This window comes from Corylus avellana, chromosome 8 (genome assembly GCF_965113065.1).
Source record: "Corylus avellana chromosome 8, dhCorAvel1.hap1.2, whole genome shotgun sequence".
Taxonomy (NCBI): Eukaryota; Viridiplantae; Streptophyta; class Magnoliopsida; order Fagales; family Betulaceae; genus Corylus; species Corylus avellana.
In genome coordinates, this window is record NC_142497.1 from 9,430,892 (window position 1) to 9,451,289 (window position 20,398).

Here is a 20,398-nt window from a genome sequence, read left to right on the forward strand (position 1 = left end):
TCATCTCCCCATATTTACTCCCCCTTTTTGTCACAGAATGACAAAAGGTCTTCATGTTTCCTGAAACACTTCACAAAATACATCAAGGCATATGTGGAACAAGAAGACATAAATAAAACTCATGATAAAAAAAATGACGTAGAATGCGTGATTATAAAGAAACATCAGCAAAACTCCCCCTCAATGTATGACTCAATTAACAACAGGAAACTGGAAATACAAAGCATGTTTCTCTCCCTTAAAAGTTAAATGAACACACATGATAACACATCAATGACTCATGTATTGCACAATGAATATCCAAACATGCTCCAAATATGCAAAATATACATGAGACTAGAAATGGCTAGAAACTCATATTGCTTAACCCAAGCCAAGAAAATGTTCCATTCAACCTATGCTTGTGTGGTGTGTGGGTAAGCCATCCAAAGAGAAAAATTTTCAATTTACAAAATGAGGAGAAAGTTTCACCACCATGAGGTTTTGACAAGTATATCAAATCAAAAGTCAAACCTTATCATACTAGGGCCTAGCCACTCTCATCCTATACAATTCTCTTTGTAAAATATTTTGCACAAGTTTGACACAGTGAAATAAATTCCTTTTGGAATATGATCTTTTGATTTTATTTGTTTCACTATTTTGTTTATTTTTCTCTTTGAGAAAGTGTCCTTAAACTTTTGGTGCTTATCACAACAGAGAAAGCAGGAATTTTTAAGCCCTAGGTTCAACTAGCATATGGTCAATTTGAAAAATATGACTAGTCAAAAACCTCATATGGCTACCTAACAGACCTCACAAATAAAGTGAAACAAAACCTCAATTTAAGCTTAACTGTGCACAAGAAATAAAGCATAGGCAAAAAGTACCACATAAGCTCAGGCTTTAGGTAACCACAAAAACAAGTTCATTGACACAAATTTTCATCTCATGCATATTAAGAACATTCCAAGACGTAAGGAATTAAATTCATAAAAAGCAACATGAGAAATTAATGAACTATCTCGGTGCATAAGACAAAATAAAGAAAAGAAAGAAAAAAACAACCAAAATAAAATATTTTTGTCTTTTTGTTATTTTTCACAAAAGAAATGCACACAAACAAAATACAATTTCAAAACAAAATAAAACAAAAATGCAATGAAAAACAAAAAACAACATGCTCTAGGATATGCAAAGATATGCATGAAAAACAATCCTAGACATGTGGGTGACTCACCTAACATAAGGTGAGATCATCACCACTCCCCCTCAAGGGGTGAATGGTATCATCCTTCCTAACCCAAACTTGAGAAATCTTAGGTCTAGACTTATGACTTTGCTTAAACTTATCTAGCCTAGATAGCACTTCTCTCACCATTATGACCAAACCCTCACTTTCTTTCCTAGAATAGGAATTTTTATTTTTATGCACATGAAGTTTCAAATTAAAACAGTGAGGTCGAATGTGACCCACTTTGCCACAGTGATGACATGTAGGGACAAACCTTTGTGAAGGTAATTTCCTAGGAGGATGCATGACTCTAGGTGTAGGGCAAGATGCTTGAGGCTCAATGTAGATTTTCTTACCTTTATTACCTTGAAGAGTCGGAGCAACTACTTGCTTTTCTTCACTTGAAGATTCTTCTACTTTCACTGGTTTAACAAAAACAGTCTTTGAAGTAGAAGCACGGTTAGAAGACAAAGAAGCAGTTTTATCAAATCCTAAGCCAGATCTGTCGCTAGATTGCTTTTGAATATGCAACATTTTATCAAGCTTTTCACTAGAAAATTTACTCAAGTGATTTCTAGATGCAATCAGATCATTTTGAAGGGATTTATTTTTAGCAATTAACACATGATTTTCAGATTTGAGAGTATTGCAAACAACATGTGAATCACTCAAAGATTTCAACAAATTATCCCTTTCAAGCTCAAGATTCTTAAAATCCTTAACAATTTTCAAGTTAGTATTTCTAAGCATAGAAAACTTTTCCATTAAATTGTTAAAGGAGTTTTGAAGATCATTAACCCTATTTGATTCATTATCAGGGGCAGACTGAACATCTGATTGATTAGAATCATCAGAATCATAAGATGCACCAAAAGCCATATAATTAGGAGTCTCTTCCTCATCAGTGTCACTCAATGTAATATTGAAAGCTTTTTGACCTTTTGGCTTATTACTCTTGAGGTTAGCACAATCCTTTTGCACATGACCATAGCCAGAACACTCATAACATTTTGGACCACGTGGGTCTCTTTCATTTCTACCCTGAGTACTCTCTTTTTGTTTTCCAAATTTCTTGGAAATTCTATGTTCATTCTTAAAATACCTTCTAGCTATCAATGCAAGTTCCTCATCATCTGGTGAATCCTCATCAGATAACTCATCAGAGTTCTTCCTAAGAGTTCTAAGGGCAATATCCTTATTTTTCCTAGGTTGAGGCAAGGAAAACTCATAAGTTTGAAGAGCACCAACTAACTCTTCTATCCTCATGGTATTAAGATCAGTGCATGACTCAATAGCAGTTACCTTCATTCTGAATCTTTCAGGGAGGGATCTCATAACTTTTCTAATAAGCTTAGTGTTAGAAACTTTCTTTCCTAGATTTATCATGGAATTTCTAATTTCACTAAGTTTACCAAAAAATTCATTGAATGTCTCATCCTCTAACATTTTAATATCCTCAAACTGAGAAACTAACATTTGAAGTTTTGAAGCTTTAACAAGATTAGTTCCTTCATACGTAGTTTCTAGGATCTCCCATGCATCCTTGGCACTATCACAATTTGAAATTCTGGAGAACTCAGTTTGTGAAATTGCCAAGCATAGAGCATTCATAGCTTTGTCATTTGCCATACGAGTTTGTTTTTCAACATTAGACCATTCAGCCGTCGGCTTATCTGGAGCTTTAAATCCAGATTCAATGACATGCCAAACGTCTATAGATTTTAAGAAAAATCTCATACGGGATTTCCAATAGCCATAATTTGATCCATCAAAATTAGGCACAGTGTTAAGGGTTTGAGACATCTTAAACAAGAAACAAAGATCACACTCAGGAATTTAATCCTTCACGGAGTGAACCCGCTCTGATACCAATTGAAAAATTCTAAACAGATAAATATTACAATTTTATGCGGAATTAACAGATATATATCAAAACAAACATTCACCAAAATATGAACAATCACACACAAAGATTTTGGTGACGAAGAGGAAACCTTTTAGAAAACGTTCTAAAAGTAAAACCTCTCCGGGGCAGCCAAACCCAGGAAATCACTATCAAAAGATTATCCAGAGATTACAGACACTAGGAACACTTACAACCCTTTGCAAGACCTTGACTCTGTAAGATCGACAAGCCTCCAACTTGTCTCCTCGCTCACAATTTTCTTCAACGTGATTCTCCTTTATCGGACCCTTCCGATAGACTTCAATTAAGCACACGATCAATACTAACAAAAATCCTCTAAGAGGAATCAATTTGGCTCACAACAAAATAATCACTCAAGCACAGCCTCACACGAACTCTCTGGGGGTGAAAATTCGTGCCTCTCTCTTCTATAATGATGTATATATACCCCCGACAAAACCCTAGACCTAACCCACTTAAAAACACGTTTTTGGGCCTAAAACTTACGGGGGGTCCGGACCCGTTAATGGGCGGTCCGGACACGGCTTTGCGGAGCAAGATTTTAGTTTCTGGAAATGAGGTCCGGACCCGGGGAATTGGGGTCCGGACCCGGCCTGTCCAGTCTTCATCAACAGCTCCGATCGATGGGCGTTTGTGGTCCGATTGAGCTGAAATTTTGCAGGGACGTTCATAACACATGAATCTAAATTATGAACGGTGGAGATTGGATTCTGAACATTCTATATCAGTGTTTGAGCCATGAACAGTAGCATCTGCATTTTGGAACTGAATTAAGCCAACACAAGAACTAACAGGTTGCAATTTCATGAAAAACATTGTAATATGTATTACAAGCAACAATAAAGCTAATTTTTGAACAGAAATATATGGAGAAGGAAGAGAGGCTGTGAGTGTTGTTGGCAGAGAGAGGATTTACCTAACAAACCCTCAAACCAATTTTTAATAGTTTATAATATGTGAAAGTTGGGTAATATTTGTGTAATAAAATACCCAACCCATAAGCACATCCACTTTCTTCTTTTCCTTTTCTTCCCTCTTTTCTCTTTCTATGTCCTTCTTTTTATACCTCGCTAAATGGCTCTTCAAAGAAAGAAGAAAATTCTTAGTCGCTTCCATATAATTAATAAACAATCTTGAAAGATGAGGAAAATCATACCCGTTGGTCAAAGAAAGAAGAAATTTTTTTGCAACTTCCACACGGTAACTTTCTTTATTTGAAATAGAAAATTAATTAGGATAAATATTAAATGTGATCCTTCAAGATCTCTCTGCCTTTTTGCAATTGATTAGGATTTTTTAAAAAGAAAATCCCTCTAGATCGTAGAAAGGTAGTGGAAAATGAAAGAAAGCACCCATTGCACTGTAGATAGCGCACGCGTTGAGAATAAAAAGATGAAGCTATTTTTTATTTTTTATTTTTTAAGATGATTATTAAATAATTTGTAGGACCTACACTTTTATTTATGTGAATTCATTTTCCATTTCCATTTATGAAAATAATTATTGAATTTATACTTTCACTTATGTGGATTCATTTTCTATTTTTGAAAATAATTATTAAATCTATAGGACTATATGTTAACATATACAATTTCTTAAACACCTGAGATGGATTTTTTTATTAGTAGAATAGAGCAACTTTTATAAATAGCAAAACAAAATTAAGCACAACGCTTTCCCGAGATAATATCCGAAATACAATGTGGGATTTTCTCAATAGAACCTTGTTCCACGGTAAGGGAAAGCGCTTCTTTCATAAGGCGATTTGCTGCTTCATTAAGATGTCGTCTAACATGACTAATTTCCCAACTTTGAAGGCCATTTAAGACCCTATGAGCTTCCTCAATAAGATGACCATACCGACTCCAACTCCTCCCAACTTTCTTGAGAGCCTGCACCACTTGGAGAGCATCGCCTTCCATAATCACCCTTTAGAAACCTAGCTCTCGACAAAAATGGGCAGCCCTCAGAGCCGCAATTGCCTCCGCTATATTTGGCTCAATAATGTAAACTCTTGGCGATGGCAAAGTCGCTAGAACCTCTCCCATTCCATCTCTTCTGATCACCCCGACCCCCATCTTATTTCTATTCAAGTCAACTGCAGCATCCCAATTAACTTTAACAAAGTCATTTTTCGGGGCTTCCCAACGGAGATCTTGTGAATTTCTCCTTTTGGCTACTTCATTCTTTCGAGAATTTGCTTCTTGATAAGCCTCTAGAGACTCCATAGCACTCCCTACCACATTGATAGACGAGTTTATCTTGTTCCCATGTACAAAGGCTTTCCGACAAAACCATATTTGTCGTGCAACCACCGCCATTAATTCCATGTCCTCTATGTTTAGGCGTTGAAGATGCTCCTCCCATATGAGCATAAATTCCTCCTGATTGACACTACTTTTCTGAATTTTTCTATTGCACCTACTCCATATGTCCTTTGTTGCTCGACAGCTCCATAATACATGGCATGTCGTCTCTACCTCAATACCACAAACAGGACATAAAGGATCCTTTGTAATATTCGGATGATGCAAATTTGATTTCGTTGCTAGAGCATTGTGGCATGCTCGCCACATAAACACCTTCGCAGCATTGAGAATATTCATCTGCACAACAGCCACGAGGGCTCAACATGCTTTAAGAAAAATATTATTATTTGTGTATAATATCAAGGCCCCAACATGCTTTCTTGAAGCCTTCAACATGCTTTAAAAAAACAATATTATATTTTTTATAATATGTAATGGGTAACAACTTAATTGCAAGTTGCAATCATCATCACCGTCACCATCACCATCACCATCACCATCATCACCACAATGCCTCTTCATGATGGTTGAACATTCTGAATTTTCAATTTCTTCATCTGATACATTAAATAGATACGCCTGCCCTCCATGATTGTAGATCAGTTGAACTCCCTAACTTTTAATGAACATTGAACTCACTAAAAACCTAAATTGCATATTGTCATCTAGCATAAAAGAATCCAGAATCAAGTACTCCAGCCATACATGATCCGAGCCCAGTAAATGAAAGTTTCTCTTTCTCTCAATTTCTTTATATCTATTGCTCATCGTAAAATCAGCAAGAGCAAAGTCTCCGTTTGAGGGGACCCCAAGAATGGGTCCAATAACAGCACACAATGCAATTCCAAAGAAATTATGGGAATATTGGGGTCCAATAGTATGTATTTCACATGAGTTACCAAAGGAACGCTCCTTACTATGGCTGAACCAATATGGTATAGTATTTCCCGAAAATATAATTCCACCACCAAAGTCCCTAAAATGTACCTATTAAACAAATATCATGAATTCTCAATACTATAACCCATAATTAAACCAAGGCACATACAAACATATATACAAAAAAGAGAGAGCCATACCTTATTCAAAAAAGAATTTGCCACCATATTAGGTATATTCACACACATGTTATAGCATTTGGACATTTCAACCCAATATAACTCTCGTAACACGCATGTATTGAGTTAATCTTCTTTTGATATTTCTGGAAATCTTTCCAATGAAACACATCCTTTAGCATATACATATTCTATATTTGGAGGAAGTTCTAGAATTTCTTGAAGTTGCTTACAATCCACCAATTCAAGCGACCTCAATCGAACACATCTTTTGATGCATGCATGCAGATTGATAATATCACTTCTTGATAGATCTAATCGAACTAAAGTGGAAAAGCAATTTAGTGTCCCAAGGAAATCTGATTTTGATAGGCATGTACAATTACACAGATCCAAACTTTCCAATGCCGAAAGCCCAATTGAGGAACAACCGTCATCGGAAATGCATGAATTCGCTGGAGGTGTTGGTAAGAATAATTCTCTTTTTGATGGAATTTCAGATTCCTTTGTTGGAAACATAACAAGTTTTGAACAATTTCTGGGAGAGAGAAACTTTAGATGCTGCAACTGAAGAATGCTACTTGGGAGATGCATAAGGTTTTCACAATGGTTTACATTTAATGTGAGGAAAGTTTTGAAGGCTTAAGCAACCATCAAGGTAAATCATTTTTAGAGATTTCAACTTGAGGCTTCTTGGCAAACTAATAAGGTTAGAGCATTTGGAAAATGATAGAATCATAAGTTTATCAAGGAATCCAACAGAGTCATGGACCTTAACTAAACTTTTGCATCCATAAACATGTAATTATTCTAAAATTGTTATCCTTGAAATATCAAGGATTTCTATTAGGAATTTACAGCTAGAAAATACCACAATCCTCATATTTTGGAAATTCTGTTAAAAAAAAAAAAAAAAAAAAAAAAAAAAAAAAGAAAGGAAAGGAAAGAGCATAAATTAGCTTCAAAAAAGTTTTTAGCATAATTTAAAAGAAATAAATATATAAAATAATAATTGTACCTTGAATTCATTTCGAAAAATAATAATTGTACCTTGAACACCAAGCATACTTGACAAAGTTAGCAGAAAAACCATCAGGGTCAGGGGCCTTATTGGCTTTCATGTGAAACAAAGTATCCCTTATTTCTTCTGCAACAACCTCCTTCTCCAACATAGTTGCCTTATCAGCAGAAATATCAACAGGAATAAGATGCCTAATTCAAGTAGCTTTTGCTTCATTGAACTGCAACTGATTAGTCCCTAACAACTTCTTGTAAAAATTCTCAGCCACCAGCTTGATCTATTCAACATCATCCATTCTATTGCCATGCTCATCCCACAAATGAGTGATAGTATTCTTAGCATTCTGGACCTTAAGAGAGCAATGGAAGAAACTGTTATTCTGATCACCCAAATGCAGCCATTGATTCCTAGCCTTCTGCTTCAAGAAAGATTCCTCAGCCTTAGTTAAAGAACATAAGCATGAACACACTCCCTCTCCTTAAGCAAGCTGTCAGCCCTACCAAGAAAGCAATAACATCTTTTTGAGCTAGATCAAGGTTATTTATTCTTTTCATCTGTCAGTGTGTGAAGAAAGTTGCAATGACCTATGTCGTTTGAGCTCTGGTGTGCGAATTTTGCTTTAGGATCAGGTTTTGTCAAGCATGCAACAGAAGCTTGATAGTCTGTGCGAGCAGGTGAATAATGCTAGGGATCACTCGGGTGGTAGGGGCAAGATGGCATTCACCATGAATGTGGAGTCATCGTGTAATGACGCTTTTGGTTTTGATCTGATCACATTCGTTGATTGTGGTTGTTGGTTAACATCGTGTACTGTATAATGGGTTGGCGGTAATAATTTATTTCTAACAAGTTGTAAATATACTATTAAATTGCAGCTAGTGAATGTCATTGCTAAATAGCTTGAATTTTCCTTATCGAATCTTAAGTTTGGTTTCAGGGTAGCTCTGTTAGGAAAGCCTTGAGTGCTAGTGGGGACGAGATGCTCCAATATAAATTTGCTATCTCAAACCAAGCAGAACCAGAGGAGCGCCGCATGTCTGATTTGTCAGATTGGGCTTCAAGTGTCACATCTGCTGCTGACATCCAGGTAATGGGAGGTTCAACAACATTACACTAATTCTGAATTTCCCTGTTACAATATTATCTCATAGTTAAGATTAGATATCGATCGTGTTTGTAAATGGTAGTAATTGCATACATACTTGCATTTCATAAGTCAAATTTCTTAAGCCTAATAGACCAGGTTCGTTACTTTGGGTGGCAAATGTGCATTATTTTTCTTGTTCATGCATTTCATTTACTCCTATTGGTTCTATCAGTATACCTCATTTATCAAACCTCATTGTGGTGATGCTGATCAAACAAAGGCTGGTTAAAAAGACAATTGGTGCAACTATATACATATTGTAAATTAGAATGTCATGGTGCATTTTTCTCAGATGAACACCTTAATAATTGAACAAGACAGTTACAAACTCAAGCGGGACTGTGAGGAGAAAGATGACACCATAAAGGAGCTAACCACTCTACTCCACTCATCTGATGTTGCTGGTTCGAAGGTAATGTTTTAGTTATAGTCCCTTTGAATTTCGTCCTTATTGAAAATTTTTCTTTGCTTAATCCATATCCCTTATAACAGAGGATTGCTGAGTTGGAAGACATTAACACGATTACTACAAGACTAAAGAAGAACATGGTTGTCCTAGAACAAAAGTTAAGAAGCAGGTGGCATGAATCTAGTGGTTGTAGAGTTTGGGGAGTTCATTGAAGAAAGTAAAAGCAGTATTTGCAATCTCCCTCCATTCCCTTTTTAATTGTTCCCTTTCTAGGGTTTTGTTGTGTATAATGATCTAGTCATATTATGTAGTACCCTTTCACATGAAATGATGGAATGACTGCTTATAATGTGAAAAGGTCCATCAATTCTAATGGACTTAGTAAAGGGATTGAATTCCTTCTACACATATGAAATTCAATGTGGATAAGCCTTGCATTTTTTTTAAAAAAGCGGCATGCGCTCTAAGTCTGCAATGAGCAATGCACAACAATATTTGCTTATGTTTACTTGAAGAATTTGGTTGTCATGTTCTGAATTTTGTAACTAATAGTATAATTAAAAGCAGGTGGTGCACTTCACTAGACTTCGGAGATCCTCTTTTCCTTCTTCAGACTCGAACTCAAACAGTGAGCAGTGTGCACACATGGCAGAAAATCTGCTATATGATATGGATAGTACGACTAGCCCTTCACCTTCTGATTCAGACTCTTCCCCTTTGAATCAACCACATGCTCCTGTTGCTAAAGTTGAGGAAATTTCTGTTAAGAATAGCTACTCTTCGTCTACAAGAAACCAGATGTCAACACCAGCAAAACCGCCGGGTTCTTTTGTGAGACCAACATATTGGAGCTCAAAATATCGATCAATAAGTCCACTTAAGGAAATATCTACAAATTGGAAATCCGATTCAATTTCGTCTTCAAGGCAAAAACAAGCAGTTGTTGGAGATTCATCAAGAAAGAGTAGAAGGCGACATCTAACTGGATCCAAGGATGCAACCCCTCCTCAAAAGAGATGGCTTTAGTAAGTTACATGCAATTTTTTTGTACTTGTTCTTAATGATGCCACTACAACAAGCTTTCAAATTTGATTTCAGCATTTAAAGGGAATATATGTATGGAACTGAGATGCCTTTACTATATATATACAGGTCGAAGAGTTCTAAATATTTTTGAAATCTGGAGATGCCTTTACATTTCCAAAATGATGCTTGGGAGATGTATTGAACTGACCCTACATATTTATAGGTGCAGACCAGTTTTTTTTTTTTTTTTTTGTTATTATTTTCCTGTCTATGATGAATTTATGAATTTTTAGAAATTACATTACATTAATTTAAGTAAATACACAACTTGGCCCATTTCCTACAAGGACACTTGTTTGCCCAATTTCCTACCGTTTGTTCTTATTTTCGCACTGTATTGTTCGTTTTGGGTCTACTATGGTCACCCTTTTTCGGTTTATGTCTGTTTTTTTCGTAGGATCTCCTATTCTCTCTTCTTTTTGGATTAAGAATGACAAAGATTATTTTTTGTAACCCTTTTCCTCAATCAATTAAAACACACACACACACACACACACACACACACACACAACTTGGTCTTATATATTCACTATTGATTATTTCGGGACAACTTTATTCTCAGGGGAAATGATCCTCTCTACTTTATTTGAAATTGATAATATCCCGTTAGTGTATTTTAGATGGGTAAAATTGTCATTTTAATTTTTTGGACAATTTCAAACTTCTAAAATACACTAATTGAATACTATCCATTTAATTTGAAATGGAGAGGATCTTATTCCATTCTCAGGGCGGCTAGTATCATGAAGTCAACTGACCTACTTAAGCCATACTCAATTTTGGGAGCATTTTGAATTTCAATCTGCTAGAAAGGGGCCTATTTTGCTTAATCAAGTTTGAAATATGAGCTCTAGGAATACTTTTCCACACCAAATGAAGGCCTAACTAGTTTCCCATGAGCATCAATTGTTCGAATTTCAAAACACCACATTTCAAGACATAAATTGGAATCAATATTCAATATACATCAAAATTTGAAAAATAAAATAACAAAAATGAAATGGACTATAAACAAGAAAAAAAAATTATCTATCCATTTGAGTGCTTTGGAGTCTATCACTATAAAATGCTTGCAGTTAACCCATAACAAAACTAAGAGGCATTAAGGGTACTTACTGATAAATGTTGGTAGGTTTTAGCATTGGGAGTGATCTGATTGGTTTAATTGTGATTCGCCCGTGGTTGATGAACGCTTCTTTTGTTGTGGCTAATAACTGGATTCCAAGTTGCAATCATCCTCATCCTCATCATCACAATCATCTTCTTCGGCCGAACATTCTGGATTGTCACTTTCTTCATCATATTCATCCTCTCCGGTTGAAGAGTAAATACATTCATCACTTTTGTCACCGAAAGATTGTAAACAAAGATTAAAATCTACGTGGGTCAAACTTGGATGATCTTTCGCATTCTCTTCATGCTTCTGTATCAAATGAACTCCGCAGCTTATAATGGACAATCCTGAACTAATTGAAAACCTTACTTGCAGATTGTCCTCCTCTAACACTACAGGTTCTAAAACCAAGTACTCCAGCCATACATGATTTGAGCGTGATACTTTCCATACACGATCTGAGCTTGCTACTGCTATATATCTTTCTCTAGTCTCAATTTCTACACCTTTACTGCTGATCGCTAAACTAAACTTATAAGTGTTTTCGTTTAGGTCGAACCCAAGAGTGGGTCCAAAAATAGCACAAAAAGCAATTCCTTTGATCTCATCCAAATATGGGAGCCCATTAATATCCATTGCACATGAGTTACTGTCATATGAACTCTCCTTACGATGGCTGAACCAAGCCGGTATCCTATTTCCCAGAAATGCAATTCCACCACCAAAATAGTCCACAAAAGGTTGTCCCTATTAAACAAATAGCATCAATCAGAAGTAGAAGCAATAAAACATGGCACGTAAAAATACGTACAAAAGAGAGAGAGCTAGAGAGATACCTTATCCCATAAAGTATTTTCCACCTGATTCCCTATATTCACAGCCAATTTATTGCATTCAGACAAGCCAAGCCATTTTACCGTGCGCGCTTGCAATCCGCTTGTGTTGAATTGAAGTGTTTTTGATAAATCTGGAAAACTTTCCAACGAAACACATCCATCAGCCACTATATGTTCTATACTTGGTGGAAGTTCTGGAATTTCTTCAAGTCGCTTGCAATTCATTATGAAAAGTTTCCTTAATCTAACAAATCTTTTGATGCATGCAGGCAGTCTAACAATATCACTCTCTGATAGAGACAAGCGATCTAAACCGGAAAAACAATCAAGTGTCATGAAGAATTCTGGTTTTATTAGGCGCGTACTTACGTCAAGAACCAACAGTTTCAGTGACGGAAATAATTTTGTACTTGATGAAATTTTAGATTCCTCTGTGGACTCATCTGACAGCATGGATTCTCTTTCATCCCTCACCTTTGTTGGAAGCTTATCAACTTTTGAACACCTTTTGTGACGAAGATTATTTAGAGGCTGCAACTGAAGACTACTTGGAAGATGCACAAGGTTTTTGCAATCTTCAATATGTAAATCGAAAAGCCCAGTTAAATGTACAATGGATGAAGGTAGTTCTTTGATAGCAATGCCCCTTAATACAAGTTGTTCCAAGCGTTCCATTTTACTGTCAATTTTAGGAAAGTTTTCAAGCCTTGCACAATAATGAAACCAAAGAGTTTCAAGAGATCTTAACTTGAGGCTTCTTGGCAATGTTATAAGGTTAGAGCATTCAAGAAAATGCAGATCGGTAAGCTTCTTAAGTAATCCAACAGAGTCATGAACCTTAACTAAGCTTTTGCACTCATCAACACGTAATTTTTGTAAATTTGGAATTCCTGAAATATCAGGAATTTCAGTTAGGCTTTCAAGTCCAATGAGTTCCATAATACTCAGGTTTGGAAAATTCTGCAAAGTAAACAAAAAAAAAAAAAGAAAAAAAAAAGAAGAATGAAATGAGCTTCAAAGAAGTTTACAACAAAATTCTAAAGAAAAAACATTAAAAATAACAATCATACCGAAAATCCTTTGAAGAGGCCGTTACGCATTCTTAGAGTAGTGAGTTTATTTCCACGAAAATTGGATGGCAGAGATTGTAATGGACATTCAGTCCAATCAAGCACTCTTAACTCATTAGGGAGATAAGTAAGCTCTTCAGAAAACTCTGCATTACGACATATAAAATATTTGAGCCTTTTCATGTTCTCAAAAGTATTGGATCTCCACTGTATCAAGCCTCGTTCCGGCAAGTCCACTAATATGCCTTTAATATTTGCTGTTCCCTATTAAGACAATGCATAAGTGTGTCAACAAATTCAAAAAGTTCTCCATATTTTATCACTTGCTAGAATTATAATAAATTCTTATATATACACACATTATTTTATGAAAATGAAGCAAACTTATATTCCATCAATCTGGCAACCTATTTTGCTTTTTTTATTTTAAAAAAAAATCATAATAGATAATTTGCTTTTATTATTAGAATGTCTCGAAGAAAGTGATCATATTCACGATGTCAAAATTTTTTTTTCTCATATTTACTTATTATTCTAACTTATTTATAATATAAAAAGTATAATACTCATAAAAAGAATTTCTATATTTATAAAAGAAAAAGTACAGTACTCATAAAAACTATATCTATCTTTGAAATAGAGTAAAAGACAATTTCATTGATGATATATTTATTCTTTTGGATTGAAGTACGTCCAAACACTTAGTTTTGAGATGGATGGTGCATGTATATGTGTGTGCGCAATTACGTGGATATTTTTCTATCAATTTTTGAAAAATGTAAATTTAAAAGGGTGTTTTTATGAGTCTTACCATATTTTCTTCCAATACATCACGAACATCTTCATGAAACCACAATCTACTGCGTTTGCTAGGTTCATCGGGCGACTCTTTATGAACAATATTTCTTCCCATATCTTGCACTAAGTCATGCATGACCAAATTACCATTTTCAATAGTTATGAGAGACTTATCAATAAGTACTTCGATACCACTATCTGGATATAAGTTGCAACTGTTTAATATACAAGTGACATATTTAGCATCCTCTCCTTTGAAGAAACAAGCAATGTCAAGGAAAATATTTTGTTGATCTTCCTCCAATCCCTCATAACTTATTTTAAGAATTTCATAAATATTTTTAGGAGGAATTCTTTTGTACTTTTCCAATTCATTTTTCCAAAATTCTTCACGTCGTCCATATAGATTTGAACCTACCACACTTAAAGCTAGTGGGTTGCCCCCAGCATAACGTAATGCATGTTTTGTGAGTTTCACAAAACCGTCATTAGGTTTGTCACTATGGAAGGCGTGTCGGCTAAAGAGCTTAAGAGCTTCATTGTCATCCAAATCATTCATCTTGTGTCTTAAATCAACTCCATGCGTAGCTAATAAATGCTCATCTCTAGTTGTTATGATGATTCTACTTCCCAAACCAAACCAACCACATTCTCTTGATAATTTTTCTAATTGGGTCAAATCATCCACATCATCAAGAACTAAAAGAACATTTTTATTGCAAAGCCTTGCCTTTATGACATTGACTCCTCGGTCAACACTATGAACCTTCAAACTTGAGTCACCTAGGATTTCAAAAAGAAGTTTCTCTTGCAATGACTCTAGACCATTGGGTAATTTTGAAGTTTCTCGAACATTGTCCAAAAAACACTTACCTTCAAATTTATAAGCAATTGAGTTAAAGACCGCTTTGGCGATAGTTGTCTTACCAATTCCACCCAGTCCAAATATTCCTACCATGCGTCTATCATTCATTTCAATCCCTAGAAGCACATTTATTTGTTTTACACGAGACTCTATCCCGACAGGATACTTGGCGACATCTAAGATTGGAATCAGCTTTGCCATTCTTGAGACGACCCCTTGAACAATTTGGTCCATAACTTCAAATTCATTCCTACCAATGCAAAACATTAATTAAAAAAAATTAAAAAAATAAAAAAAATAAAAAAAATAGTTCGAGTACTAGTGAAATGATGAAAAGACAGTATAGGAGTATGATTTACATGCATACATTTTTCTCTTTGTAACAAATGATAGGCAGCAAGATACGATGTAATCCTTCCCTCCCAAAATCTAAATCCTCCTATGGATTGATCACATGCCTTTCCTTAATTAGATTCATACTTTTCAGTGTCTTTATTTTTATTTTTATTTTTATTTTTTTGTATTATTACATTTTAGAATAAAGTGTAATTGCATTTCTTCAAATTTTTATGTTTTTTTTTAATCATAAGGGTTTATTTAATTCCAAAATGTTTAATCTTTACTAAAAGTGCTTCTTTTTTTTTTTTTTTTTTTCATCTTGCGCTATTCGATCTAGCAAAATAATTAATCATATCATATATATATATATATATATATATATATATGATATGAAAAGCCGAATCACTCTCAGAAGTGCCTTAATATTGCGACATGTAGCGTGAATCCTTCTTTTAAAAGGATAAACCGGTTTTTTAAGGTATAATTTTTGAACCGGTTTTTCAATATTAAACTGGTCATTAAATTAGCTTAATTAAAAGCATTTAATTATATTTCAATAATTTTCCTTATATGTGATTTCATTAAATTCAAAACTACGAAGATCATCCATAAATTATTTAAGTAAATTACGTGGTCTTAAAAAAAATAATTTAATCAATTATTTTCTTGAACACAAAAAAGAAAAAAAAAAAAAAAAAAGAAGACGAAATGAGATCTAATTAAGTACTTTTAAAGTGTCTAATTGGAAGGATCGAGTCCTATCCATGTACAATTGACTACTACATTCAGTAAACTAAGAAAAAAAAAAGAAAAAAAGACTACTACATTCAGTAAATTATTTTAGTGGTGTATATATAAGGTCAGAAATATGTACCCTTTCACCAAATGCCTGCCGGACAAATTGGCCACTTTCTGTAGGGCTGCCTTCCAGTGCTTCACAATACTATCCTTGTATCTGCTTTCATGTTTGACCAATGCTTCACCAAAAGTCTTGTTTTGATGGCGTACGTCCGATGGATCTACTTTGTAAAACACTGGCATGACTATTTGTTGGTTTGTTTCCATACACTCAAGGATTTTCTCCAGTTCGCGCAAGCACCATGTGGATGATGCATAGTTTTCAGAAAGTACAACGATTGCAATTCTTGACTCATTAATGGCTTTGAGAAGTTCGGGTTCAATTTCATCTCCCATTCTAAGTTTGTCATCCATGTAGGTATGGATTCCCTTTTCACGCAAAGTCTTGCATAGATAAGCAGTAAAATTTTGTCGGGTATCTAAGCCTCTAAAGCTCAAGAATACATCGTAAGGCCGTAGAGAGGTGGATGAGGAAGAGGCTCCCTGGAAGCTCAAGGAAGAAGCCATTTTGTATGTAAACTTGATTACTACTTTTTAGAGATAATGTGATTAACGACTCTCCTTAGCATAAATAGAGAATTAAGTCAACGCCGAGCAACTTCTTGGCAGTTTCCTTGCGTAGAAAACTAATTGGATAGGTTGTGTAGATCCTCTAGTGGGAAACGAAAGTTTTTTTTTTTTTTTTGACATGAAAGTTGAAATATCTATCATGTTTTTTTTTTTTTTTTTGGGTTAGAATTTAGGAAAAATATATATTTGGTTAATAATGAAATATACTTTATTTACGAGTTCATTGTAATCAAATCTTTGTATTGTAATCAAATGAAGATGATTTGATTATCACACATTATATACTCACTTCCCAATAAATAGAGACCATTTGTATTATAGATAAATAAATCAATGAGGACAATGTAATTCTAGGAGGGTGGTGAAAAAACAAAAGAAAAAAAAAAAAGGAGGTTGTTGGCCATGCGACCTTTTGAAAAAATTTGAAACTTTTTCTTATCTTTAATGGGTTTTTTTAAAAATGTTATGTTGGGCCCGTTTGTGGGCTTATTAAAATTTGGAGAAAGTGATTCGGTCACAACAGTCAATCTCATACTTAGGCCCCGTTTGGTTCGCGGATTAGACCCTTGGATTGGACTAGCTAACACTAGGTATAGCTAGTCCTTTGTTTGGTAACACTCTATTCCTGGGAATAACTATTCCCATGGGATTACTAATCCTATATACACGGGGTTAGCTAAGCCACTCAAAAACGAGTGGCTTAGCTAATCCTTTCCTGTGGGATTAAAATTATCGTGTAAATTGCCCACAAAAACCCCACCCTTCTAGCACCCACATCTCTCAAGGAGACTCTGCAAAACGATCTCCATCTCTCAAAGAGCAACGATCTCTCTTCTCTGCGCAAGCGATCTCTCTCCCCTTCTCTTCTCTTCGATTTCTCTTCTTTGTTTCTTGGTTATTTCATTCTCTCTCTATTTCTTGGATTTTTTTTTTTTGTTTTTTTTTTTTTGTATCGTTTCTCTTTGATTCTGTTTAGGCTTTTTTTTTTTTTTTAAAAAAAAAAATTATTATTATTTTTTTATTCTGTTTCTCCATCTCTCTTTCTCTATATTTTCTCAGTTTGATTTTTAATTCAATTATATATATATATATATATATATATATATATATATATATATATATATATATATATAACCTATGTTCAAGCGTACAACCTGTGTTCAAGCGTATATATATATACACACACACGCTTGAACACAGGTTATTCATACCTGTTCAAGCGTGTGTGTGTGTATATATATGTACCCAAAACGTTTTTGAGTTTTTTTTATTTTTCTTCTGTTTTTTTATTTTTTTTGATTCTCTGTATCGTTTCTCTTTGATTCTGTTTAGGGTTTATTTTTATTTTTTATTCTGTTTCTCCATCTCTCTTTCTCTATACTTTCTCAGTGTGATTTTTAATTTAGTTATATATATATATATATATATATATATATATATATATATATAATTGAATTAAAAATCACACTGATATATATACACACACACTTGAACACAGGTTATTCATACCTGTTCAAGCATATATATATATATAAAATTATATATACATGACATAACTAAAAAAGAAAAAAATTATAGTAAAATTGTTTATGTTTCAAAAAAAAAAAAAGAATGAAAGTCCTTAATAATATAAATTGTATTTATATTATAAGGGTATTTTAGGAAATAAGATCACAATACAATTCCATTCACCAACATATTGCACTGTACCAAACGAAGGAATAGGATTAGGTAGTCTATTCCAGTGTTACAACCAAACAAAAGAATATGATTAGCTAATCTATTCCCAGTGATAGCTAATCCCAGTGGTAGCTAATCCTTTTCCAATGGACTAAACAATCCGCGAACCAAACGAAGCCTTAGAGTAGTAGTAGCTCTCATAGCAAATGACACAAACTTCAAGTCGAATTTACTATGCAAAATTAACTTACAAAGTGAAGGTGCCCAAAAGCATATATATATATATATATATATATATACACACACAAAGGCAATATACATTTATACTAATTTCAGATTTCCCACTTACAAGATATGTCATAGTTAAACTTAGATAACCATGACGTTCGTAAATGGTAATCTAATAATGGCTTTCGTACTTGTGTTTCACATTCTTAAGCCTAATGTTACAGGCAGTTCTTTAGTTAGGGCGGCAAATTAATAAGGAAATCATTGGAGGAAAAAATTCTGGGATATATATATATATATATATATATATATATATAGAATTCTCATCGCAGGAATGTGGTCACAATTGGTTTGAAATTTTCAACTTATTCTTAAAAAAATTCAAATTGTGTAATAATGATTAGAATAATAGAAGTATTAATGATATATTGTATTGAAGGTTTGTTGATTTGGGTGTGTATGAAATTTTTGTGTTAGAAGAATGAATATGTTAGGTGAGGATGATATATATATATATATATATCATCCTCACCTAACATACTCATTATATATATATATATATATATATATATATATATATATGAGTTGCCTCATGTATATTGAAGCTAAAACTGAATTCTCATTGCAGGAGTGTGGTCACAACTGGTTTGAAATTTTCAACTTATTCTTAAAAAAATGCAAATTGTGTATTAATAATTAGAATAATAGAAATATTAATGATATATTGTATTGAAGGTTTCTTGATTTGGTTGTCTTTGAAATTTTTGTGTGCTAGAAGAATGAAATGTTAGATGAGGATGTTAGGTGAGATTATATAAGTTTATAATATGTGGAAGTGGGGTAATATTTGTGTAATAAAATACCCAACCCATAACGCACATCACTTTCTTCTTTTCCTTTTCCTTCTTTTTTCTTTCTCTTTCCTTCTTTTTATACCTCGCGAAATGACTATTCAAAGAAAGAAGAAAATTATTGGCAGCTTCCTTATAATTAATTAATAAACAATCTTGAAAGGTGAGAAGAAGCATACGCGTTGGTCAAAGAAAAAAAAGAAAGGGTAAAGTCTACTTAATGCGGTTAAACTATCACCCTAATGATAATTTACTCCTCAAACTATAAATAATCATAATTTACCCTTCAAACTATCAAAACAATGACAATGTACCCCTCAAATGCTAGCAAAATGACAAAATTACCCCCATAAAATTTTTAATATGACAAAAATACCATTAAAATTTGGAAAAAAAAAATTTGTATTTTTGTTTTTATTTTAGTAAGGGTAATTTCATCATTTTGTTAAAATTGGGGGTACATGGTCATTATTTTGGTAGTTTGGGGAGTATATTATCACAATTGATAGTTTTGGAGGTAAATTGTCATTGGAGTGGTAGTTTAAGGGGGTTAAGCGGACTTTGTCCTTTTAATTTTTTAAACTCATTTAAAGCTTATTAGTGACCTAGAAACTTATAGAGCCTCTACTGTGAAGCTTAATCTAAAATTTTATAATATTCTAAAGTAATATAAGTGCCTTGATTCACGCTGCAGCAAGTTCACAAGTGTTTCTTGTGGAAAAATAATTTTACATTGCTTGTAAATAGGATTTTGGGCATGTTTATAAAAAATGAATAACATTCTCTTATAGAACCAGTTTTATGAGATGAATTAGACCCACGAATTATAAGAACCAAAAAAAATACCGACCTGTATGTGAGGGAAGGTGTTGAGAAGTAATCTGACATTGCATGTGGACAAGATCTTGGGCATGTTTATAAAGAATGAACAACTCTCTTATATATAACCGGTTTTATGAGATAAATTAGGCTCACAAAATTTTTCTTGGTATCAGAGCCTACCACAGGTAGGGGTGTCA

At 34.0% G+C, this 20,398-nt stretch overlaps 2 protein-coding genes across 2 annotated transcripts; one reads left to right on the plus strand and one right to left on the minus strand.

Annotated features, from left to right (window-relative positions):
- The first annotated feature begins 7,847 nt into the window (after positions 1-7,847).
- On the plus strand, positions 7,848-10,110 carry LOC132162884 (uncharacterized). Its single transcript, XM_088518735.1, has 5 exons — positions 7,848-7,901; positions 8,152-8,340; positions 8,466-8,615; positions 8,968-9,087; positions 9,652-10,110. Exons 1-5 carry the CDS (start codon positions 7,848-7,850, stop codon positions 10,108-10,110), a joined length of 972 nt encoding a protein of 323 aa, XP_088374861.1.
- A 1,167-nt stretch (positions 10,111-11,277) lies between these two features.
- On the minus strand, positions 11,278-16,557 carry LOC132162885 (TMV resistance protein N-like). The gene is made up of 5 exons (XM_088519028.1): positions 16,067-16,557; positions 14,002-15,103; positions 13,191-13,454; positions 12,121-13,080; positions 11,278-12,031 (listed from the first exon to the last, which is right to left on the minus strand). The coding sequence occupies exons 1-5, from the start codon at positions 16,555-16,557 to the stop codon at positions 11,378-11,380; spliced, it is 3,471 nt and encodes a 1,156-aa protein (XP_088375154.1). The 3' UTR covers positions 11,278-11,377.
- Between the last annotated feature and the right edge of the window lie 3,841 nt (positions 16,558-20,398).

Bases quoted from the DNA above. Each gene is read 5' to 3' on its own strand.
- LOC132162884 (XM_088518735.1), top strand. From the start codon at position 7,848: ATGAGTGATAGTATTCTTAGCATTCTGGACCTTAAGAGAGCAATGGAA. The intron at 7,902-8,151 runs GTTATTCTGATC...ATTTTGCTTTAG, and splicing joins AGAGAGCAATGGAAGAAACT to GATCAGGTTTTGTCAAGCAT. The intron at 8,616-8,967 runs GTAATGGGAGGT...CATTTTTCTCAG, and splicing joins CATCTGCTGCTGACATCCAG to ATGAACACCTTAATAATTGA.
- LOC132162885 (XM_088519028.1), bottom strand. From the start codon at position 16,557: ATGGCTTCTTCCTTGAGCTTCCAGGGAGCCTCTTCCTCATCCACCTCT. The intron at 15,104-16,066 runs GTACATATTTCT...TTGCATTGGTAG, and splicing joins GGCAGGCATTTGGTGAAAGG to GAATGAATTTGAAGTTATGG. The intron at 13,081-13,190 runs GTATGATTGTTA...TTTACTTTGCAG, and splicing joins GCCTCTTCAAAGGATTTTCG to AATTTTCCAAACCTGAGTAT.